Source organism: Periplaneta americana, chromosome 9 (genome assembly GCF_040183065.1).
Source record: "Periplaneta americana isolate PAMFEO1 chromosome 9, P.americana_PAMFEO1_priV1, whole genome shotgun sequence".
In the NCBI taxonomy this organism is placed as follows: Eukaryota; Metazoa; Arthropoda; class Insecta; order Blattodea; family Blattidae; genus Periplaneta; species Periplaneta americana.
In genome coordinates, this window is record NC_091125.1 from 153679308 (window position 1) to 153706452 (window position 27145).

At 36.6% G+C, this 27145-nt stretch overlaps 1 protein-coding gene across 1 annotated transcript in view; it reads right to left on the minus strand.

Annotated features, from left to right (window-relative positions):
- LOC138706618 (chromatin assembly factor 1 subunit A-B) overlaps positions 1 to 26721 on the minus strand; it is a 479650-nt gene extending 452929 nt beyond the window's left edge. Inside the window, exon 1 of the mRNA XM_069836134.1 lies at positions 26382 to 26721. Within this exon, the coding sequence (XP_069692235.1) occupies positions 26382 to 26546 (165 nt within the window). The 5' untranslated portion in view covers positions 26547 to 26721. The remainder of the gene's footprint in view (positions 1 to 26381) is intronic.
- Between the last annotated feature and the right edge of the window lie 424 nt (positions 26722 to 27145).

Genomic DNA, 27145 nt, shown 5'->3' on the forward strand with positions numbered 1-27145 from the left:
ACTGAGTGCAGTAATTTACTCTTTACAACACTCAGTACGGTAATTAACTCTCAATTTTCTTGCTTGCTTACTTACTTACAAATGGCTTTTAGAGAACCCGGAGGTTCATTGTCGCTCTCACATAAGCCCGCCATCGGTCTCTATCCTGAGCAAGATTAATCCAGTTCCTACCATCATATCCCACTTCCCTCAAATCCATTTTAATATTATCCTCCCATCTACGTCTCGGCCTCCCCAAAGGTCTTTTTCCCTCCGGCCTCCCAACTAACACCCTAATATGCATTTCTTGATCTACCCATACGTGCTACATGCCCTGCCCATCTCAAACGTCTGGATTTAATGTTCATAATTATGTCAGGTGAAGAATACAATGCGTGCAGTTCTGCGTTGTGTAACTTTCTCCATTCTGCTGTAACTTCATCCCTCTTAGCCCTAAATATTTTCCTAAATATCTTATTTTCGAACACCCTTAACCTCTATTCCTCTCTCAAAGTGACAGTCCAAGTTCCACAACCATGTCGGCATGAATACCGTAGTTGGTATAGCGCTGGCCTTCTATGCTCAAGGTTGCGGGTTCGATCCCGGCATAGGTCGATGGAATTTAAGTGTTTAAATGCGACAGGCTCATGTTAGTAGATTTACTGGCATGTAAAATAAATCCTGAGGGACAAAATTTCGACACACCGGCGAAGCTGATATAACCTCTGCAGTTGCGAGCGTCGTTAAATAAAACAATTAACATCCACAACCATACACAATAATCGATTATATAACTGTTTTATAAATTCTAACTTTCAGCCTTTTTTAAAAGCAGACTGAATGATAGAAGCTTCCCAACCGAATAACAGTAGGCATTTCTCTTATGTATTCTGCGTTTAATTTCCTCCCGAGTGTCATTTATATTTGTTACTGTTGTTCCAAGTTATTTGAATTTTTCCACCTTTTCAAAGGATAAATTTCCTATTTTTATATTTTCATTTCGTATTATGTTCTGGTCACGAGACATAATCAATCATATACTTTGTCTTTTCAGAATTTACTTCCAAACCTAACTTTTTACTTGCTTCAAGTAAAATTCCAGTTTTTAACTTTCTATTTACTGAAAAAAAAAATACACGTTATACATAATAATTCTCATTTTACTGAAAAAAAACGCACAAACCTTACATTATTAACATTTCCAAGGATAACGTTGATCAAAAAAAGTCCACACTAACATAATGACCGTACCATCTGTAAAGGTTCACATACAAAATGATCTTACGTTTAATATTTTTATTTGGTTATTTTACGACGCTGTATCAACATCTCAGGTTATTTAGCGTCTGAATGAAATGAAGGTGATAATGCCGGTGAAATGAATCCGGGGTCCAGCACCGAAAGTTACCCAGAATTTGCTCATATTGGGTTGAGGGAAAACCCCGGAAAAAACCTCAGCCAGGTAACTTGCCCCGATCGGGATTCGAACCCGGGCCACCTGGTTTCGCGGCCAGACGAGCTGACTGTTACTCCGCAAGGTGTGGACAGGTTCAATGTTCTACGCTAGTTTAGTTCAACAGAGGAAAATTCCGACAGTAAAGTCTTCCAGCTTACATTATGATGCAACATGCAATCAAGCCTAATAGAACTGATATTTATATTTCGGTGAAGTCCGGAGGGCCTATCCACTCTCCTCACCTCCACGCTAGGGAAATGTTAAAATGTTATGTTTTATTTAACGACGCTCACAACTGCAGAGGTTATATCAGCGCCCCGTATGTGCCGGGATTTTGTCCCGCAAGAGTTCTTTTACATGCCAGAAAATCTACTGACATGAGCCTGTTGCATTTACGCACACTTAAATGCCATCGACCTGGCCCGGGATCGATTTTTTAGTAGGTTATTTTACGACACTTTATCAACATCTCAGGTTATTTAGCGTCTGAATGAGATGAAGGTGATAATGCCGGTGAAATGAGTCCGGGGTCCAGCACCGAAAGTTACCCAGCATTTGCTCATATTGGGTTGAGGGAAAATCCAGGAAAAAACCTCAACCAGGTAACTTGCCCCGACCGGGAATCGAACCCGGGCCACCTGGTTTCGCACCAGAAGCTCTAACCGTTACTCCACAGGTGTGGACCCCGGGATCGAACCCGCAACCTTGGGCATAGAAGCCCAACGCTATACCAACTCGCCAACCAGCCCTCCTGGGATGTTTTAAGATGCGAAAGAGAGTGGTGTACGGAAAGCAACGGGAAGCTACCGCATTTATCTTTCCCAAGAAAAACTGCAAACAACGGGAGAAGAGTTCGGGGCAGAAGAAGATATCAGATGATAGACGACATTAAGATATTAGGGTCATATGAGGAAGGCAGAAAATAGGAAATATTGGAGAAAGCTGGGTTGGCACTGAAAGACCTGCTCTTGGGCAGAACACTGAATGAATGAATGAATGAATGAATGAATGAATGAATGAATGAATGAATGAATGAATGAATGAATGAATGAATGAATGAATGAATGAATGAATGAATGAATGAATGGTTATGTTTTATTTAACAACGCTCGCAACTGCAGAGGTTATATCAGCGTCGCCAGTGTGCCGGAATTTTGTCCCGCAGGAGTTCTTTTACATGCCAGTAAATCTACTGACATGACCCTGTCGCATTTAAGCACACTTAAATGCCATCGACCTGGCCCGGGATCGAACCCGCAACCTTGGGCATAGAAGGCCAGCGCTATACCAATTCGCCAACCAGGTCAACTAATGAATGAATGAACGAACGTTAAAACGCAATCATATTTAAATTGTTTTTAAATGTAATTAGAGACCTTTATTTGCAATGCCCTCATTCGCGTTATGTTTTGTTTTCCTGCGTATTTTCCGTGACGGACACTGCACTAAAATTGAAATCTTTCCAGCATCGCGTGGGCCGTACCTCCAAGAAAACACATTGTGTAGCGGGTCAAGGAAATCAGACGTCGCTGTTTATTACGAGGAACAGATGTACAATGAGCGCTGAAAGTGGGTTGTAGCCATAGCAACCGGCCCTATAAAGTAAGTGCCAACATGTCCTTACGGCAATCGAACAGCCTGTTCAGTTCTGCAGCATCTTACTTTGGCCTTTCGAACTTTGCCAACTTTCTGTGGCCTTTAGGACTCTACAGCAGCTTCATCAACTTTCCTTCAGAAGTGTACACTACCAGTCTTCTATTTCAGTACATAATTTATGCCGTTAACGAAACATTTCGACGTAGGATTACGTCTACGAACTTTGGTAGTACAGAGGCTGCACTTTGCGCTATGATTTAATGCAATGGTATATATATATATATATATATATATATATATATATATATATATATACATATATATATAATTTGAGCTAGTAATGGAAATTACGGGAAAACGGCTGAACGGATTTTAATGAGTGACCCCTCATTTTCATGCCTGGCATCCAAAGTTTTTCGGAAAAATAGTACTTTTCAGTGAAATGTCAATTTTCCTACATAATTTTCCTATTTTCCAAAATCCATCTGTTGTCAGTTTTGAGAAATAATTTTATTGAATCACGGCCGACTTGATTGAATTTCAGAACAAAACACACACTACAATAAACAATAGGCTATTACACGAAGGCCATGACCTGCAGGATTGCCGACATACTTAGAGCTCAATTCAATTTGTTATTAAAAACTGATTCTGCAGTGTATAATTTTCTGAGTACAGCTGTGTATTGGATATTCAATTCTACGAAACTTGAGGTGGTTTGATGACATTATTACCATTAGAAATTAAATATTATTACGGTTAATATCATGATGCATCTATTTTTCATTAATTGTACATAATATTGATGCTATATTGATGACATGAAAGTGAAACGTTTTGAGGTTATGTAAGTAAATGTAGAGAATATCTTAATTTAGATCTTCATTTCTATAATTTGCTGATTGGCTGCTATATATAACTACAAAACTTAAGTAAGATAATAATATTGTTATTAAAAATCAAATATTTTTATACTTATTAAACCAGTGGGGTTGGGTCATTTTCATATACTTAATGGCGGTGTAGTGTAGATATTGATATGTGTCATTGTCTTCAGTATTGGCTCGAGAGAGCGCAAAAATTACAGTTCCTAAGGAAAGATCAAAAGGTATTACTTACTGATAAAATATGAGGCCTAGAAAATTTTGTAGTCTCCAGATCATTTCAGCAAGATCTCTTAGTAGGATAAAATGATTTTACGCTCTACATTTCAAGTTCTACATGCAGCAGCTATACGAAAATGCTATCGTTCGAAAGCTTAGCAAACCTGACAGTTTTTTAACTTTTGCCTACAATCCACAATGACCTGAAATAGCTACTGCTATCGTCCTGACATTGATGCTTGCGTTTTCGCGTTGAAACTCAAAAAACCGAAGTTGGATAGGTTCAAGAAAAAGTATTTGGCCTAAAAAAAATCCATTCAGAGGGAGTATGTTTCTTTATTATGGAAGCAAATAACTATCAAAAAGACTACTATTCTTCATTGAAAATAAATCTGAAAAATTTTTATTTGAACGTCTAACGAACTTAGTTTGCAGCATTTGCTGCACAAGCCACTAGTAGCGCTATAATTTTCAAAGTAATAGACTAACAATGATGATACTACAGTATACTATTATCATGGCGCAGATTCCCGTAGCGGTAATGCGCAACAAAGTCGCGCGCATCTTCCCCCTCTCCTCTGGGCACTACACGAAAATGATTTCTTTTTCTGCCGGGACGCAGCATTCTACTCAGTTTATCTCGACATCCGGGTGACGTAACACATTCGTGTTTGGTGTTTTTGCAAAGCGCTCGACGAGATCTACCTAATGAAATGACAATTTACTTTATTCATCTTGAAATACTACTAGGTTCAAAAAGTTCCCGGAATTTGCTAGTATCATAGAAACAACGTACCTTAAACACTATTCTACAGCATTCCCTTCAAAATAGTTGCCTTCCGCAACAACACACTTTTGCCAACGCGTGTAGAGTTCCTGGAAACAGGCCTGGAAGCCATTTCGTGAAACCCGTCTTAGTGCTCTCGTCGCGTTTGCGATAACCTCTTCAGCATTGAATCTCCGTCCTTTCAGATGACTTTTCAGACGGGGAAACAGAAAGTAATCAGGTGGTGAGAGATCAGGAGAGTATGGTGGGTGATCCAAAGCAGTTATGTTACGCACACGCTGAGCGATTGCTTCATTTGTTACAGTTGTTGGTCGGCCGCTGCGTACGTCATCTTTGATGCTATCGCGGCCACCAGAAAAGCGTTTATGCCAGGCATACACTTCAGTTTTTTTCATTGCTGCTTCGCCATATGCTTCTTCCAACAATCTTAATGTCTCTGCAGGAGTTTTGTGTAACAAAACACAGAACTTGATGTTTGTACGTTGCTCTGTGGACATAATTCCAAATGCGACGAACAAACAAAACATAATGATAAACAATTGCCTACAACTCAAAACCAACAATCGCCATTATCAACAAACTTTAAGGAAATGACATCATGAATGTTACCAACAAAACAAATGTATAATATACCTTGTTATATATTAATACGAAAAATGGTAGTAAAATTCCGGGAACTTTTTGAACCTAGTAATATATCATTTTCTTTCAGAAATAAATAGATGTTTTGAACATCCAGCGCAATACCTCTTATGAACGTAACTATAAATGGTGCAACAAGAAGCAAGAGTAGGTTAAAAGGAACAGAAAAAGCTCGAAACCACCAGCACCTAGCGAGTTAAACGGTTTCGACAGCGCAAGAAAGAAATCGTGGCTTGCACTGCCAAATATGTCGAGGAGTTGCCTTTCTCATCATCTACTACGGTCATCAGAGGGTTTTCAAACCGACGTTGAAGTTACAACTTTCATGAAAGCAACGACTTCAATATCGATGTTGTATCTGAGTCCTCTGTTGCCACGCCTCTAGGAAGTTCTTGTAAAGATATTGTTTGTGTGGAATTTATCGGGAATTATTTGTAAAAATTGAAGACTTCACGTAAAATGTGTAAGGATCAAAGTGTTATTTTCAAACTTTCATAATGACTCTTAGTATCGTCTACTTATTTATTTACGTAATTACATACATATTTATTTACATACTTATTCACTTACTTATATACTTATTTACTTATTCATTCACTCATTCATTTATTCACTTATTTATTTATTTACTTATCTATTTAGTCATTTACTAATTTACTAACTTACTAATTTACTAATTTACTAATTTATTCATTTATTCATTCATTCATTTATTTATTTACTTATTTATTTATTTACTTGACTCTTTGTATATTTATTCATTTATTCATTCATTTACTTATTTCTTCAGTCATTTTTGCATTCATTCATTCTTTTATTCATATATTTATTCATTCCATTATGCAATTATTTATTCATACATTCCTTTATTAATGTATTTATTTATTTATTCATTTATTCCTTGACTTATTCATTTATTTATTTACTTATACGTATTTAATTATTAACTTATACTTATTTATTTATTTATTTATTTATTTATTTATTTATTTATTTATTTATTTATTTATTTATTTATTTATTTCTCTATCTATCTATTTACCTATTTGTCTCTTTATTTATTATTCATTTATTCATTCATGTATTTTTATTTATTTATTCATTTATTCATTCATTTACATATTTATTCAGTCATTTTTGCATTCATTCATTTATTCATTTATTTATTCATTCCATTATTCATTTATTGAATCATACACTCCTTTATTTATGTATTTATTTATTCATTGACTTATTCATTTATTTACTTATTCATTTATTTATTTATTTATTCACTCATTTATTTACGTACTTATTCACTTATTTAATTATTTATTATTCATTCATTCATTCATTTATTGTTTCATTCCATTTTTCGTTTATTCATTCATACATTCCTATATTTATTTATTTATTTATTCATTCATTCATTTTTTATTCATGTATTTTTATTCATTTATTTATTCATTCATTCATGTTAGTTGGGAGGCCGGAGGAATGAGACCTTTGGGGAGGCCGAGACGTAGATGGGAGGATAATATTAAAATGGATTTGAGAGAGGTGAGATAAGATGGTAGTGACTGGATTAATCTTTCACAGGATAGGGACCGATGACGGGCTTATGTGAGGGCGGCAATGAACCTACGGGTTCCTTAAAAGCCATAAGTAAGTATTCATTCATTCATTCATTCATTCATTCATTCATTCATTCATCCATCAATTTTTACCGACTTTCCTCTATTCCTCATATTTACGTTACCTTTATTACAAAGTGTTTCAGAATAACTATTCCTTATTTTCATGTATAATAGAAAACACGTAATTAGACATTTTTCTTAGTAAAGTGGTATTCGGAAATGCTTCCGTATCAGATGATACCACAAAAGTAAAACTCTTCATTGACTTTATTATCGTCCATAGCTGTCTTTAATTATGTGTTTCAGTTATTCCCGTTACCACGGAAACAATTGAAGTTGATTTGTTTTCGTTGTATGTCATGAAATAACTTCCTATAATTTAAAATATATCGGTTTACAATTTTTTAACTAATGGCGAGTACTTGACTGTTCTTCATGCACCCATATCGAGTCAGTTATGTAGACCAATTTACCGACAGAGTCGTTGTCCAGGGTGCGCCATAGGAGGCTCGTCTACGCTACACCCGCGATGAGATGACATGATGATAGAGATTTTTTGGACTGACAGGAGAATCGGAGCTCCCGAAGAAAATCCCCTGTGTTACCTGAACCACGGACTTGCCCAACACAAGTTATAAATCGGGGATAGGCTGGTGGTCGAACTCAGGTCCACATTATTATAAGTCCAGCGCTCTAGTGACGGCACGGGGAATTTTTGCGCAGCAACACCTTCAGCTTTAAAATCTCCTGTCAGACAATGTTTTTAAGGCTAGATCAAAGTCGGATTAGTGGCCAGAACTTTTCACGTTGATATTTTTTGAAATCCTTATTCCTTTCATATAGTTGTATCTCGAAATAAAATAATTTCCGGTATAACTTTATTACGAAAAAATGTTTCACTGCGTAGTCTACCATCTGTCACAATATCTGAAAATTAGGAATAGTTATTTTGAAACACTCTGTAGGCTATATTTATTCAGAGTAGCCGCAACTCAGAAGCAAATCGGCAACGATACGACATAGATGTTACAATAAAGGGTTCGAGTCTCCTGGAACATTAGTGATCAATGCAATGTTCTGCGTTGTCTTAGGTCCAGTGTCCTGTCAGCTGTGCGCCACGTTTAAGGTTAAGTGAAATATAAAATTCTTGACACGGAGAGGTAAACGAAAATGGGCAACGAAAGAGAAACTTAAAAGTAGGAGAGTTTCTGCCATATATTAACTGCGTCGAACTTGGCAAAGGATGTTCCCAACATAACGAAGCTCTTAGTTCACATCTTTGCTAGTGATGACAGCTTAGCTTTTCTGCCGTCATGTTGGCCTGCCTGAGTACGCAGCCGTGAATATTGCATCGACTCGTTACGTAACAATAGCGTGTGCAAGGGTTACCGCTGAGGAATTAAACATGAAGACAGCCGACCGATAAATGAAATCCAATACAATTCCGATCAGTCTGTCTTGGTCTAGGGTATGTGTGTGTAGTCTTATGTATGTATATATGTATGTATGTATGTATGTATGTATGTATATATATATATATATATATATATATATATACACACTACCGGTCAGAAGTTTTCGATCACCTATCACAACTATGGATTTGTGGTTAAAACAGGAATTTCGTTTTGAATATTCTATCATATAATGTTAAAGAGAGAAAATGTTAATTTTGTTGGTCTATTTAGTTTTTTTTTCTACGTGTTTGTACATTGAAATAAAGTATATAGTTGTTTTCATGGCTGATCGAAAACTTTTGACCTGTAGTGTATGTATGTATTTCTATGTATGTATATATGTATGTATGTATGTATGTATGTATGTATGTATGTATGTATGTATGTATGTATTGTAAATGTTTATACTGAACAACAATGTAATTTTATTCTTAACAATTACTCTTCCCTTTCTACAATTTAATTCCACTCCCGTCAACAATGGGATACGTGGCTGTCACATTATGTATGTATGTATGTACACTACCCGTCAAAAGTTTTCGATCACCTATGACAACTATGGTTTTGTGGTTAAAACAGGAATTTCGTTTTGAATATTCTATCATATAACGTTAAAGAGAGAAAATGTTTATTTTGTTGGCCTATTTAGTTTTTTTTTCTACGTGTTTGTACATTGAAATAAAGTATATAGTTTTTTCATGGCTGATCGAAAACTTTTGACCGGTAGTGTGTGTGTGTGTGTGTGTGTGTGTGTGTGTGTGTGTGTGTGTGTGTGTGTGTGTATATATATATACATATGTGTACACTACCGGTCAGAAGTTTTCGATCACCTATCACAACTATGGATTTGTGGTTAAAACAGGAATTTCGTTTTGAATATTCTATCATATAATGTTAAAGAGAGAAAATGTTTATTTTGTTGGTCTATTTAGTTTTTTTTTTCCTACGTGTTTGTACATTGAAATAAAGTATATACCGTAGTTGTTTTCATGGCTGATCGAAAACTTTTGACCGGTAGTGTATATATATATATATATATATATATATATATATATATATATATATATATGTATGTATGTATGTACACTACCCGTCAAAAGTTTTCGATCACCTATCACAACTATGGATTTGTGGTTAAAACAGGAATATTTGAATATTCTATCATATAATGCTAAAGAGAGAAAATATTTATTTTGTTGGTCTATTTAGTTTTTTCTACGTGTTTGTACATTGAAATAAAGTATATAATTGTTTTCATAGCTGATCGAAAACTTCTGACCGGTAGTGTATGTATATATTTCTATGTATGTATGCATGCATGTATGTGTTTAGATATAAACTAAGGTTATTTTGAGCATTTAATTATATCATACGATGAATACCTTTGTAATATTTGTAAATTGTTATTTCTTTACTATCTTAAACTTAGAATCTGATTTGAGATTCTGACTGATATGTACAGATACGGAAATAAAATTTGGAGCTCCCTTATTGTATAAGGTTCACTTACAACACACTGCGCATGTGCAGTAAACAAGAGCCCCTGTATATTTATGCTACTTGTGGACAGTCGTGTGAAATTGTTGCCTACATACAGATGGACTCCCATCAAGAATCGCTCCAAATGTTAATTACGTATCTATACATATATCTATTATCAGGCAGTAGGCCTACACCTCACTTGATATGTGTCACAGGAAAAACAATTGTTTGTATATATCTGCAGTGTGATTAGTGCAATATTGTATGTTACTAATCAGCGATATATTCAATGGAAGGGGAACTGGCCACTCTACTCCATTATTTCCTGGCTTTGTTGCCTCATGAGTGAAGCCTTATTGCTGTTACTTATGACATGAGGTCCCAACCTGTCTTCAGACAGTTGACTAAACAACAACAACAAAAACCTAGCACGCCTTCCAAATTTCGGAAGTTCGTGTCTAGAGGAATACATAGGATATTTCAAAAGTCAGTTAAAATATTAAACAGCTATAAATATTATAATATTTGAGATAGGGGAAAAACAAGAACATAACAGTGTTGGCCAAACAATGGGATTTACAAAACATTGGGAAGATTTCTGCCGTTTTCTTGTTCAACGTACAGCATTCTGCCTGCGACACCATGCACAGCATTTTGCAGATACTGTCTCGGAATATTGGCAACCTCTTGCAAGATGGCATCTTTCAGTTGCAGTAGGGTTGTTGGATTGTCAGGAAAATTCGTTCTTTAAGGTAACCCCACAACCAAAAGTCGGCCGGTCGGTCTGGAGATCGCAGAGGCCACATTGTTGAAAAGTGCCTACTGATGACTTTGGTCGGAAAACGAACATCAATTACGCGTGTTACCTCTACCATTAATTTTAATAGGTTATTTTATGACGCTTTATCAACATCTTAGATTATTTAACATCTGAATGAGATGAAGATGATAATGCCGGTGAAATGAGTTCGGGTTCCAGCACCGAAAGTTACCCAGCATTTGCTTTTATTGAGTTGAGGGAAAACCCCGAAAAAACTTCAACCAGATAACTTGCCCCGACCGGGATTCGAACCCGGGCTACTTGGTTTCCCGGCCAGACGCGCTAACCGTTACTCCACAGGTGTGGACAATAATGGAATAAGACAGACTGTTACAGTAAACGGGGAGCGCTACTACAGCATGTTACAGAACTTCGTCATCCTTAGGCTGAGGAATCACGATATGGAAAACATAATCTTCATGCAAGATGGCGCTCCACCGCACATCTTTATCCCTGCAAAACAATTAATTACGCAGATGTTTGGAGATCGTGTCATCAGTAGGTTTAACGTGAACTTTACATGAAAGTTGCTTAACATTTTGAGAATAATCATTTGAATATAAATTCTAACATTATCCATACGTCCCCCAGTGCCCAATGAAGGGAACACACTACAATGTCGTCCATTTCTTTTTCTGGAAGTACTTATCCAGTTATAAACTGCTGAAAAATCGCAGTTAATTTTATTGATCCATTTAAGAGATAATGGCTTGTAACAGTTTATGTGGGCCACTGTGTATATGTTTCACTTACTACTTTTCCATGGAGTATTCAAATGGATTTGAATACATCTACCGTATTGAAACTTTAATGAAAATGGAGATTCAAAACGATCTGAGACTCAAGGTCGATACTCCTAAAAGTGGGATCGGATCGTATTCAATGCTTTCACATAGCTATTCATCTTTTAAGCTCCGTTCGTCCTTTGATGTGTCAGCTGTTTTACCAACAGCGAGGGCAGTAATGTATGTTGAAAAGTCGTGTTATAATTCATAATATTTTATATCTTCCTAAAATCCATTATTACCGTTCTTCATTAACAGCCAGAATATTAAGTTTTCATGCGCCTCGCTAAGAAAACTCAGCATTGGTTATAGATAAGATCTACAGAGTGACCAACATGCTAACATGTCGATAACATGTTAACCAATATATTTACTTACGAAACTTCAGTTTCTGTATTCAAACCATTTTCAATATGTATCGAAAATTACGAATGTACGACGATTTGTTCTACAAATGTTACACTGACGTTCAAATATATCTGACACTACAAATCGATTGTGATCGATAATTTGTTGGTATAAGTGTGGATTCTTTAGTTATTAGGCCTACTTCTATGAATAATGGCGAAGATAATAGTCACTGTTGCCAATCGTAGATAAATATACCCCAAGTTATAGAATTCAAGTTTTGATCTACTCTACTGATTGTAAAACAACACTGAGTTTGGCTCGAAACAGCTGATATTCTCTATTAGAAGAATAGTTTATGTTTAATCTACATGATCATTTTTCCTGACAATTTTAACGACTCACAATAATGGTGCTACCTATTGAGAACTAGCTGAACTCTTTCAAAGTTTGTCAATTTTTCATATCTTTGGTTCTGACTTATCCCGTTGTTAGAAAGTTCGCTTACACGATCATAAAATTGTAGGTCGGATACCTTTGAATGTCAGTATACCAGTAACTTTCGTCCCAATTTGTTTGTCCTAGAAATGCTTAGTCTCATATTTTTTGTTTCTCAATTTTTTAGTCCCAAATGTCTGTATGTCCCAAAATAATTTGTACATTTTATGAAATTCTGATTAAAAAAAAAAACAAATAAATTACAAATGATTTAAAGTGCACTAGCTTTATTTAATTCAAGTATAACATAATAAAAGTCCTCAAACAGCATGTCTCAAAGCGCGTAAGTACTGAGTAATTTCACCATCAGTCTTATAGCCATTATAACGATTTACAGCTCTTTGTACCTGACGATCTATGGCTACATGAATTGTTCTTCTCTTCCTTGGATCATCATTATTATCATCATCATCATCATCCTCATCCTTACATGTATTGGGCCTAGTGGCCCGTTACGGTCTCTTGCCAATGCTTGAACGGTCAGCCCAAGGATCTCTTGCCCACAGGATGGTAATTTAAAATTTGGCGTGGAATTCTAGAACGAGGCATTCTGATGACATGTGATCTCCAGTTTTGTCTGCATTTCTGTAGGTATTCCGTAATCGGTTCAATCTGCAGTTTTTTCATAATGTCAAAATTTCTAATGTGATCCATTCTCGTGTATCCCGCTGTACGACACATAAATCTCATTTCTGCCGCCGTTAATCTTTGTGAATCAATATTACGAATCGTCCAAGCTTCACTACCAAAACAGAGTATAGGTCTGGCCAATGTTTTATAAATTCTGGTGCGCGTGTGTTTTTGTACTAAGGTTGGTTTGAATATCTGATTAATTATCCCCATTGCTCTGTTGAATTTAATAATTTTCTCATTCAAATCCTTTTCTTCATATGAAATTTGGTAACCGAGATAACTAAAATTTTTGACTTGTTCGATGATCTTATTATTGATGCATATTTTGCTACGGACTGGTTCCTTTCCTGAAAAAGCCATCACTTTAAATTTGTCAGTTGAAATTTCCATATTGAAACTTTCTGCCATTTGATTAAAATTGTAAACCAAACGTTGTAAATTAGAAACCTATTGATTTGTAATGCTATAGCAACGACAACAAGCACTGTACTTTTAAGTGACAATGTTGTATGAATTCTGAGAATACTCTAACCATAACATATTATAGGCTTGTCGTTATATTCACACCTAACGAGTGTAACGAACAAAAGTATGTCGCTTTGGTCCCAGTCGCGTGGTACGAACATTAATTTGGTACGAAAACTGTTCGTGACAAAATAATTCCTGGGACGTTAGTGACCTGGGACGAACCACTCGGGACGAAAAGTCGTACGACGGAAAATTACACGAAAACAGGGATGCATGTTTGTCTGTCTTCATGCATGCTTAACTGTAGATCCGTGTCTTTTCCGTAACTAAAGTTCAGGCAGCCATTGCAAGGATGCCATTCATATTTAACAGTTTCTAAAGTAGGCGTGTGTTTGTCCCTACGTAACTGCCAATGAAACCTGGAAAATAGGATATCTTTGCGTATTTACGAACGAATATACAGAACATTCTCTAAATTATCATTTAATTGTTACCAGTAGTTCCTGCCTTGTAAAAGGTGTATTTGACTGAAAGAAAGGGGTTTGATGTTTTAGGAAATTATTATTTAATTGTTACCCATGTCTTGTGGGTCCCTATCACCACGGCATGGCGCGTCCTCAGGTTGCGGACAGAGGAAACGGCCTCCAGATATGGATGGTAGCTGCGAATATATTGAATAAGCAGTCGTGGACAGCCGATAAGGGGTGGTCCTCCAGCTTGGGGGTTGGGCGAAGGGCTAACAACCCATCACCGTAAAATACAGCTTGTTACGAATCCTTACAATAAGCCTCGGAATAGGACTGATTCTCTGGCACGACCACAGCAAAGGAATAAGGTTTTGAGATTTGGCACTTGGAACGTAACTAGTCTTTATAGGACAGGAGGGGTAACATTACTAGCAAAAGAACTAGCTAGATATAGAATAGACTTCGTGGGAGTACAAGAGGTTAGGTTAGATGGGAATGGCATATCACAAATAGGAGATTACTTGTATTATAGGGAAGGAAACAATAATCACCAATTAGGAACAGGATTCTTTGTTCATAAAAGAATAAAATCAGCAGTAAAAAAGGTCGAATTTATCAGTGACAGGTTATCATATTTAGTACTTAAGAGTCGATGGTGTGACATCATAGTTATAAATGCTCACGCCTTGCTTGCAGACTCTCCATCAATCCTAAACAGATGGAAAAACTATTTTGCGCAACTACTAAATGTACATAGGCCAAATAGAAATAATCGGAACGAAATTGAAATACAAACTGCTGAGCCATTTATACCCGAACCCACGCTTTCAGAAGTCGAAATTGCGATAGAAAATCTGAAAAAGTACAAGTCTCCAGGTATCGATCAAATTCCAGCAGAATTAATACAAGAGGGTGGAAGTGCATTATATAGCGAAATTTATAAACTTGTACTTGTTATTTGGGAAAAGGAAATTGTACCAGAACAATGGAAGGAGTCCATACTTGTACCTATTTTTAAGAAGGGGGACAAAACCAACTGTGGTGACTTTCGAGGAATATCACTTTTGTTGACGTCGTACAAAATTTTGTCCAATATTCTTTTGAGAAGATTAACTCCGTACGTAGATGAAATTATTGGGGATCATCAGTGCGGTTTTCGGCGTAATAGATCGACTATTGATCAGATTTTTTGTATTCGACAGATAATGGAGAAAAAATGGGAGTATAAGAGTACAGTACATCAGTTATTCATAGATTTCAAAAAGGTATATGACTCGGTTAAGAGGGAAGTACTATATGATATACTTATTGAATTTGGTATTCCCAAGAAACTAGTTCGATTAATTAAAATGTGTCTCAGTGAAACATACAGCAGAGTCCGTATAGGTCAGTTTCTATCTGATCCTTTACCAATTCACTGCGGGCTAAAGCAGGGAGATGCACTATCACCTTTACTTTTCAACTTCGCTTTAGAATATGCCATCAGGAATGTTCAGGATAACAGGCAGGGTTTGGAATTTAACGGGTTACATCAGCTTCTTGTCTATGCGGATGACGTGAATATGTTAGGAGAAAATCCACAAACGATTAGGGAAAACACGGAAATTTTACTTGAAGTAAGTAAAGCGATCGGTTTGGAAGTAAATCCCGAAAAGACAAAGTATATGATTATGTCTCGTGACCAGAATATTGTACGAAATGGAAATATAAAAATTGGAGATTTATCCTTCGAAGAGGTGGAAAAATTCAAATATCTTGGAGCAACAGTAACAAATATAAATGACACTCGGGAAGAAATTAAACGCAGAATAAATATGGGAAATGCCTGTTATTATTCGGTTGAGAAGCTTTTATCATCCAGTCTGCTGTCAAAAAATCTGAAAGTTAGAATTTATAAAACAGTTACATTACCGGTTCTTCTGTATGGTTGTGAAACTTGGACTCTCACTTTGAGAGAGGAACATAGGTTAAGGGTGTTTGAGAAAAAGGTGCTTAGGAAAATATTTGGGGCTAAGCGGGATGAAGTTACAGGAGAATGGAGAAAGTTACACAACGCAGAACTGCACGCATTGTATTCTTCACCTGACATAATTAGGAACATTAAATCCAGACGTTTGAGATGGGCAGGGCATGTAGCACGTATGGGCGAATCCAGAAATGCATATAGAGTGTTAGTTGGGAGACCAGAGGGAAAAAGACCTTTAGGGAGGCCGAGACGTAGATGGGAGGACAATATTAAAATGGATTTGAGGGAGGTAGGATGTGATGATAGAGACTGGATTAATCTTGCACAGGATAGGGACCGATGGCGGGCTTATGTAAGGGCGGCAATGAACCTTCGGGTTCCTTAAAAGCCATTTGTAAGTAAGTTACCAGTAGTTCCTGTCTTGTAAAAGGCGTATTTGACTGAAAGAAAGGGGTTTGATGCTTTAGGAAAGCAGGATATTTCCTTTAGGCCTAACTGTAACTTACAAACGAATACTTTTAAATCTAGAAATTAAGTTTAATTACTTTAGCTTAATACCAATCTTGCACTTCATATTCCTGCGAAGGTTAAGAAAAAACGAGAACTAATCTTACTTCATATTCTGCTTGCGGGAATTCTAACGTTTGTAATTATTTTAACATGGTGAATCACAGCAGTGTATATTACACACTACAAAGAATGTGAATTTTCTTTTATGTTTTTCTCCTTCATACCAGCGCTTCTGTACAAAGCACTGAGTTTGTCGGGTTTTTAAAAAGGGTAAATTTGCAATTTTTTAGGGCGACAAAGAGGCTGAACAAGGTTTAATTTCGCACGGAATATTTCAGCAAAAAAGTGGAACGTTTATGAATACACAGAAGCACACAGAATCTGAAATCCCTCCACCTAAAGCTGCCTCCCTCTTGCAGTTCCAAAGCCCGTGTGTGTGGGTGAAGATCTTTTTATTTGTTTATTATTTTATTTCCACTCCCCAAATCGGGGTCAGCTCGGATCTATACGTTCTGTACCTCACCCCAACGCTATGCGGCGACTGTCGCAGTGTGCGGTTCCTACCTTGTGCACCGCGAGCTATGTAAACATACTTGCGATGAGTTATAGGACAGGACGACAGCTATTCGAAGATTTCATTTTTTATTGCATGTTTACGAAGTTATTCAGAATAATAGCGAAATACAGGGTGTAAACGTTATAAACTGACAAAAAAGTACTGGTGGTAGAGCATAAGTAAATAAAGAAAAAGTCCATTTTTTTTTTCAGTAACTGTCGTGGTTTTTCCAGAAAAAAATGTATTTTATGAGTCTAACGTTTTTTGAAAAGAGAATACAGTCATTATTTAGGTTACTTTGCTCGGTACGTGCGCTGAAGCAGTCGTTTGTTACTCTGCTGTGTATCTGTATGTGTTGGTGTTGGGTTCAAGGTCATTGGCAATAACATTTACGTTCAGTTAAAATGTGAAATAATTAACTACTACCAATCTTAAAAACATGGTATTTTACAAATTAAAAATTAATTATAATAGTACATTATGCAACGAACCTATAATGATAGTAATTAAGACGCAAGTATGTTTGTTTATGAAACGAGCGCAAGCGAGTTTCATAATTTTCATACGAGCGTCTTAATTACCATTATATGCAAGTTGCATACGACTTTTTATGCTCGACCATATTTCTAACTTGAAATTATTCAGAAATATTCATTTTATTTGTATCTGACAGAAGATCGGAAGTAACCTTGTTTATAGCTCGAAATTTTGAGATGTGCGCAGACGCGAAAGTATTGATTTTTTCCGAGGAACAATAATGTCATTGACCTTGATGTAATGCAGAGAATGTATAACCTGGAAATTGATTTAGAATGGAAAAACGAGATGACAAATTGAATTTATTTGAATATTATTTACAATTAACGCTAATTATATTATAGTAACAGAACATAACCTTCTGCGATAGTATTGGATTTCCAGCCTCTGTGACGTTTCCCTCGTCTTTCGATTGCATATCCGAGAATAATCGAAAACCTGAACTTTAATGAATAGGTGTATTTTAATGACATGCATTAAAGGACTGCTACCAGGTGTATAATTACTACATTTCGGCATGGTCGAGCATAAAAATAATTAAATTTCGCTAGGTATTTTATTCAGCAGACCGATATCTGCTGCCTATTCAGGGTAGAAGTGGACCGATTCGATGCACCAAAATTTAATAGGTGACTCTTTCATTACACTTATCCTCCGATGAAGCACAGTTAAGCAGGAAAAAAAATAGTATTTGCCCAATGTTTGCAGCGCTCTATTGCAGTAATGACCCGAGAGAAGAGCTTGATTGCTATACAAGCGGATATAGTTAGTTTCAGGGGAAACCGTCAAGCAAGTGTGAAATTTCTCTGAATTATTATGCCATCAATGTAAAGAAATGTTTCTTTGCCCTGTGAGAAGTTAAATAATCGCAAATCTCTATATGCCGACTATTTTCTCCGTTAAATAACACGTATCTAAAATCCGCTGGAACTAGCGGAAAAGCCAGTAATTTGGCAGCATTGAAATTGGCGGTGTTCCGTATTAGTGTACAGTTTCAGTGAATTATTGTAAGTTTAAAATTCAAGCACTTTATATTCAAAACTACGCATTTTCAACAGTTTTCTCCTCTTTCCATTTTTCACTATCTGCACTAATAACTAGACAGTGTATGCGGGATGACTTAAGGAAAAGTGAAGTTGTTCCGTATCGGAGTATATGGCACGTGCCGCGCCGTCCGTCTTTTGTGTACCTGGCGAGTACAGCAGCGTACAAAACGAATGAACCCCGATCTGTTCATAGTAACATTGCAACGCAATGTGTGCAGTTGTGTTATCCTGCTCAAGTATTCAATACGTATTGAATATGTTGTGCGATCCATTCATAATAGCAAAACGTTAAATTCGCTCAGAGATACGAAATGCAATTAAGAAGTATGAGAGTGACATTTTATGTATTAACGAAGGCAATATCATGTGCAATGTATGTAAAATTGAAATAAAAACCAGAACAACCCAGGCTATAGAGAAACATTGCAACAGTACATCGCACAGGAAATGCATTGAAATGAAATCTGAGGAACCGTCTACATCATCATCATCATCATCATCATCATCATCATCATCATTTAGTTGTGCGGTTCTGAACGACACGTCCAACATGATGCTCAGTACAAATATTCCTCTAAAGAAATTGAGTGTCACAATTTTAGAGATTTTCTTCAGAAATTCTCTCGATACAAAAACTGTTTAAGCGATAGGCGAAGACGATTCAGCTTCGACAACTTACGAGAATATATCGTCGTTTACTGCAACGCTGGTAATTGCATCAATGATGACGAGGACTGAACCTTGCAAGGTATGTACTACAGTACGTTATTTTTCTTTTCCTTCTGACTGTACGGAGATGCAGTAGCATGTTGACGTCGTCTGTTTACTTTTAAAACCTGTTCAGCCAATGGTCTGAATGAAAAATATGTAACATATAGTAAATGTGCACCTACATTCAACGATAAGTCATCCCGCATCCACTGTCTACGAATAACGGAGCTTGTCTTTGTCGCCGGAATTTTTAATCTCCCTGTATATTGCATGCCCTTCATTAATTATTCACTTGCCATATATTCATATTCTCAATTTGTAAACCGAAATAAAAATAAAATATTCAAACTAACACAACTGTAGCTTCATTACCGAAAATGGTTGGCGCAAACTAAATGCTGATGTATCCCTGATACAGCGCAGAACTTTCTTTACGGAAACATTGCTGTATACGCATCGAACATATGTACAGGGACATCATTTTATTTTTACTTCAATTTTTATTGTACCTGCGTTTCTAAATGTACTTGACTCCCACCCCTTTCACTAATGTCCTTGATAACGTCAGTCACACAAACTTACGGCCGCTCTTGCTAGCAGTGAAATAAACAGTACAGAGTACAGTGTGTTTCAGAAATATGTTTTATTTTCTATAGAAGAAAGAGCTTATTTTATTGAAGTTTATTTTCACATAGGTATGGTGTGTAGCATAACTGAATTTATCTGTGTGGACTGAGTACAAGTGAAGATTAGAGTTACCGAAAGTACGGTACCCTATAATATGGCGCGGAGCGAGTTTTGTTTTACTGTTTGTAGGTATGAAGGACGATGATGGAAACTGGAATTACAATATAACGGAATGTGAACAACAGTTTTTTTTTCACAATTTCCAGATTATATCATTACGGAATATTTTCGTAGAAATGTCATTAATCTAGTAGATAAATTTAGAGCAACAGAGTGTACAGAAAGGAAGAAAAGTGTAAGATGACCAACAAAGGTGACAGAAGATGCTGTGGAAGATGCTAGAGAAAGGATGCAGCGAGGTCCTAATAAGTCGGTCAAGAAGTTAGCTGTAGAAAAATTTGGGTTTCTTACGGAAATGCTCACAAAATTCTCAGGAATAAATTAGGTTAGTAATATGCTCAATAAAGTAGACATTGCATAATGAATATAACCGCCTGAAAAGTTGAGTTTGTCAAAAAAAATTGTTACTATTCTACTGTTTTTTGATAAAATACTGTAAAAGTAATGATCAAACTGAAAACCGTAATACTGTATCTCCCTGTAACATAAATGGATACACTACTTTTCTCTCCTCCTATAGCTAGTAAAATGATTTGTTTACATATTGCACTATCAACTCCAAACTCCTGTAATGGAAGGGGGGTAACAGTTTTTCCGAGTATAGCCAGGTTAATGTTAAAAATGTTGGTAAAAATAAAGTGATGTCCCTGTATATAGCCACCGGCGGGGCTCAGTCGCTTAAGGCGCTTATCTGCCGGTCTGAAGTTGCGCTCGGGCGCGGGTTTCGATCCCCGCTTGGGCTGATTACCTAGTTGGGTTATTTCCGAGGGTTTCCCCAACCGTAAGGTGAATGTCAGGTAATCTATGGCGAATCCTCGGCCACATCTCGCCAAATACTATCTCGCTATCAGCAATGTCATCGACTCTAAATAACCTCGTACTTGATACAGCGTCGTTAAGTAACCAACTAAAATAACATACGTATAAGAAACTGCAAATAGAGTCACGCTCAATAACGTGACCATAAAAATATATGGATGCCGCGTACGAATGGATAGTTGTGATATCGCTCGTATAGAAATAAAATTTGCTACCGCCATAACCACTGGATTCGAGATTCGCAGATTCTTTTTTTTTTTAGTAGGTTATTTTACGACGCTTTATCAACATCTTTGGTTATTTAGCGTCTGAATGAGATGAAGGTGATAATGCCAGTGAAATGAGTCCGGGGTCCAGCACCGAAAGTTACCCAGCATTTGCTCATATTGGGTTGAGGGAAAACCCCGGAAAAAACCTCAACCAGGTAATTTGCCCCGACCGGGAATCGAACCCGGGCCACCTGGTTTCGCGGCCAGACGCGCTAACCGTTACTCCACAGGTGTGGACTTCGCAGATTCAAACCCATCCAAAGACGATGAATGATTTCCTTTAGAAAGAAAATAAGGCCATGATTCCATGTAGTAACTTGATTAGAGAACTTGAAGCTCTTCTCACTGCAATATGTAGTTCATTAACAAAATATATAATTACATAGTACACACGAAGTTGGTTCTAAATGCCTGTGCAGAAAATAAGACGTGAAAGAGGGCATTGTAATTTATGAAACTGAAACTACAAAGTATCCGCTGACATCAATAGGTAATACAGAGATGGATACCAAGAAGTCAAATAGGACAAGTGGTACAGCGGACTATATTTTGATACAAAGCGCGATGTAATTAGAAACCGACCCCCATGAGTGATTACAAGGATCTGATGCGCCGTAACATGTGTTCGAACCAGGAACAAGTAAGAACTCTGGTCTTCAGCAGAATGCAAGGCAAGGTCTGGGAAAACACGAAACAAAGAACGAGCGGTTCTGCAGAGAAGAGAACGACTTTACCAGCTAATTATCATCTAACCAATAATAATTTACCTAATCATGCAATACTGAAATCATAAACATTAAATAATGTACTACATATAGTAGTAGTAGTAGTAGTAGTAGTAGTAGTAGTAGTAGTAGTAGTAGTAGTAGTAGTAGTAGTAGTAGTAGTAGTAGTAGTATGAATAGTACGCCTAAATGTTAATGTTGTAGTGATAATAGTACTAGTCATTGTAAATTTAGTGATAATGGTAGTGGTAGATGGAGTAGTAGTAGTGAATGTTGTAGCAAGAGTATGAGTAGTAACAATGGAAGTAGTAGATGTGGTAGTAATAGATGTAGCCTAGTAGCAGGAGTAGTAGTAGCAGTAACAGCTGTAGTAGTAGGAGTAATAGTATGAAAAACTGCAGTAGTAGTAGTGGTGGTGGTGGTGGTGGTGGTAGTAGTATACTAGGAAAACAATGTTGCCATAACTAAACTTTTTGAGCTTCTCTTTCCATTGATGCTATTTTCATGCACGTCAGATTCACAGAACTTAAATTACATGTGTTCGAAACCGGAAAGATGTTTTTTACTAGGTTATTTTACGACGTTTTATCAACAGCTTAGATTATTTAGCGTCTGAATGAGATGAAGGTGATAATGCCGGTGAAATGAGTCCGGGATCCAGCACCGAAAGTTACCCAGCATTTTTCAACCAGGTAACTTGCCCCGACCGGGAATCGAAACCGGGCCACCTGGTTTCGCGGCCAGACGTGCTAGCCGTTACTCCACAGGTGTGGACGGAAAGATGTTTTCTAGGAGCCCTGTATAGAGCATTATTCCATTAAAAATTCGATTTTCAAAAATTGTAACAAAGGCAGTTATTCGGCTTAACACTTTGTGATATCAACAATATTGCTTCTTCTATGATTATTTTCCTGGGGCCCCAACAATGCCAAATATATATATATATATATATATATATATCTTGCCATGGCTTCAAAGATACAACTGTTAAGAAAGACAATTGTTGTATATTTTAAGAAAATATTATGGTGACAGATCACTGCTAGAAAAATGTTTTTAATGATTATCATACTCACACGTAAATTGAATGATACTGGAGATATATCATCAAAATAAATCTTCCGTAATTATTCAGTATAACGGCACCGTCAGTTTATCGTATTTAGCACATATTTGTGGAAGTCTCTTATCGTGGAAATCGTGTTACACTGTTTTACCCTCTGCCGGCGCGTATTTCCATAAATATTGTAAATTAAAGATTAGGTTAGGTTAGGTTAGGTTAGGTTAGGTTAGGTTAGGTTAGGTTAGGTTAGGTTAGGTTAGGTTAGGTTAGGTCAGGTTAGATGAGGGGATAGCTAAGTGGCATGGGCCCGAGATATGTGGCAAGGTTACTGTGGATAAGATGAGGGATAACTATTTGGAATGAGGCTGATGAATGTGACAAGTTTAAATTGGGTTAGATGAGGGAATAACTAAGTGGCATGAGGCCGAAAAATGTGGCAAAATTTTGGGTAAGATGAGTGGTAAATATTTCTGTGGCTGGGAGGAAAAATGGTCTTAAGTAAAAATTTTATACTTTTCAGGAGAGCAGTATAAAGATTGAAATTGGTGTCAATTATAGAGTTCTTTTAATTAAGAGGTTTTTCCTGGATATTATTTGTTTATATTTCTTCTAAAATAGGTAATGTTGCTCATTTAATAATTTTCTTGATTATTTCCAAAAATAGCCGCACTTAAGCCCTTTTAAAACTACAACCCAAACTGAGAAGAAGGGACTATTTAAACATAAGACCTTTTTCATGTCAAAATAAATAGGAAATTTAAATTATTAGGAATTCAAAATAGGTCTTAAAAATATAGGACTGTTTACCTGGTGCTTAAAGTTTTAAAAGAAAAATGCATCAGTAGCCTATGTGATAAAATAGCTGAAATACAAGTTAGACCTTTTTAATAGGGAAGCATGGAATGTAAGAATGTGATGGTTTGTAAGAAATAAAGTATTAAATATTCTTAAGTCCTTCATTCTGTGTGTGCTCCATTCAAAAAGCACTTAGTACATTTGGTAACGCTCTATAAATCCAGTCAGGAGTCTTATTTGACTTTAGCCGTTTTACCAGATTGTAGAGAATTGTTTCCGCTTTCAGAATATATAAAAATCTCATTTTCACAAAAAATTGACTTAAGACCTTTCTCCTCCCGGCCACAGATTTGATAGAGGCCGATAACTGTGACAAGTTTAGATTGAGTTAGATGAGGAGGTAGTAGATAATTGACATGAGACAGAGGACTGTGACAAGTTTGGTCATACAGTAGATGTCGCTACTGTCTCCTTACATCTGGCCACAGTCTCTGCCGCTAAAGTAAACAGATGATGAAAATACTTGTTTTGTGAAGTTTAAGAAAACATTATTGTGACATATCGTTAATATGAAAATTATTCAGAATGTCATAATTTTCAGATTCATCAACAGATATATCTTCTGTACTTTTAGGGGGAAATCGTTGTCGACGTGACATTTATGCCAGTACGAAATATCATGCATAGAATACGAAAGTACAACTGATATTTCACTAAATCTAGCTCATGTTGTTGATGATATAGTGTCCCATTCAATTGATACATTCTACATCTAAATATCTTGAACAGAACATGATTCCTACGACAACTGATGTTTCAGTAAACCAATCGAATAGTATGGTCGATGTGAGAGCTATATAAAAGCAAAATTATTTCACAAAGTTGATGTTATAAAGTCATTCAAACGTTAAATAACGACACGAAATGTCATAGGGCAACATACAAGTATATTTCAGCAATTCTATCAAACTGTTATCGATTAACACACACGCCATCGTTAAATAAAAAAGTCATCTAAACAACCTGTAATTAACAAGTCTACAATACTGAATATCCGAGCATACCTATCCAATATAATATGTTTACACAAAGCAACGTGTAGCCTGTATCTGATCATATCGAGGGCAACATACCAGAAGGTCGTATCAACAAATGCAGCGCTATCGAAATATTTTAATGGAACCTATTTATGTTTGAAAACAAGAGTTTTATAATTACAATGGGCATGAGGAAGAATCAAAGGAGGTACCATGTGATGTAGACAAGGATAAGAGAAATTATTCTATATTTAAATGGCTCTAATGTAAAGTTGCAGTTTTGTTGATGCGCTCTTCTGGCATGATGCCCTCAATATCTATCTCACATTGTTTTCAATGTATAATCATTAAATTGTTAAATATCATAACAAAATATCAAGATGTCTACAGCAACTAATATGCGATAATATTCATCTGACGTTCCTGTTAGTGTATCAGTACCGTATTCAATCGTTAAATATCATTACGAAATAATAAGATGTTTATAGCAGTGGGTATTTGAGGATATCTATCTCACACTGTTGTCAATGTAACATTCATTGAATTGTTAAATATCATAACAAAATAGCAAGATGTCTACAGAAACGGATAGCCGATAATATCTGATATACCTGTTAGTTTATCAGTACCGTACTCAATTGTTAAATATCGTGACGAAATAATAAGATATCTATAGCAATGGATATCTGAGCATATTTATCTCACATTGTTGTCAATGTAACAATCATTCAATTGTTAAATATCATAACAAAATAGCAAGATGTCTACAGAAACGGATATCCGATAATATCTGTCTGATATTCCTGTTAGTGTATCAGTACCGTATTCAATTGTTAAATATCGTGACGAAATAATAATGGATATCTGAGCATATTTATCTCACATTGTTGTTAATGTAACAATCATTCAATTGTTAAATATCATAACAAAATAGCAAGATGTCTACAGAAACGGATATCCGATATCTGTCTGATATTCCTGTTAGTGTATCAGTACCGTATTCAATTGTTAAATATCGTGACGAAATAATAATGGATATCTGAGCATATTTATCTCACATTGTTGTCAATGTAACAATCATTCAATTGTTAAATATCATAACAAAATAGCAAGATGTCTACAGAAACGGATATCCGATAATATCTGTCTGATATTCCTGTTAGTGTATCAGTACCGTATTCAATTGTTAAATATCGTGACGAAATAATAATGGATATCTGAGCATATTTATCTCACTTTGTTGTCAATGTAACAATCATTCAATTGTTAAATATCGTGACGAAATAATAAGATATCTATAGCAATGGATATCTGAGCATAACTATCTCACATTGTTGTCAATGTAACAATCATTCAATCATGGTAAATGTCATGCCAAACCCTCAACTAAGACGTGTACTCACAATTTTGTGGTTGAGGTGCGCTAGTTCGCGCTCCGTGACCTTGCGACGATTCTGCTCCTGTTGTTGTCGGCGGTACTGGTTGTACTTGTAGAAGAGATACATCCCCGGCAGAGCCAGTACTACGAAAGGCTTCATGAAGGCCGAGGAGGACAGACCCCGTGGCATGGTGACAACGGCGATCTTCGTTGTCTCTTTCGAACGTAGAAACCCCCACAATAAAAAAAAATCTAAAAGTGAGTTCTTTCGCCCCCCTTCACACACCCGCCACCCTCCCCCCTCCAACAATCAAGTCATGTAAGCGACGAGCAGGCTTGTCTTTTTTAACCTAAAAACAGCGGCCGGCCTTTCCCCTGCCACCGCCTCGGACGACTGCCAGGCCTTGTGCAGCCGGAGGGCTGCTGCGGACGACAGCGCCGCCTGGTGCTCGCACGCAGAATCGCGTCGTCGGTCGATAAGGCCCCCACTCACAAAAACAAAATCATCCCTCGCATTCCGATCGTCAACTTTTTCTCTCAAAATGGAAGTTTTCGACAAGGGAATCGAGTAAGGGTACATACACGTTGGAGCGACGATGAACGATAAGAGAAACGACCTAGCGACGCTTTGGTATTATCAAAGAATCAAGTGTTCATATCGGAGCAACGAGGACGCGAGAAGCGAACATTTTGACTTATCAGTAGAAGATATTCTATACTTACACTTAAAGAAAGAACTTACTTACTTACTTACAAATGACTTTCAAGGAACCCGAAGGTTCATTGCCG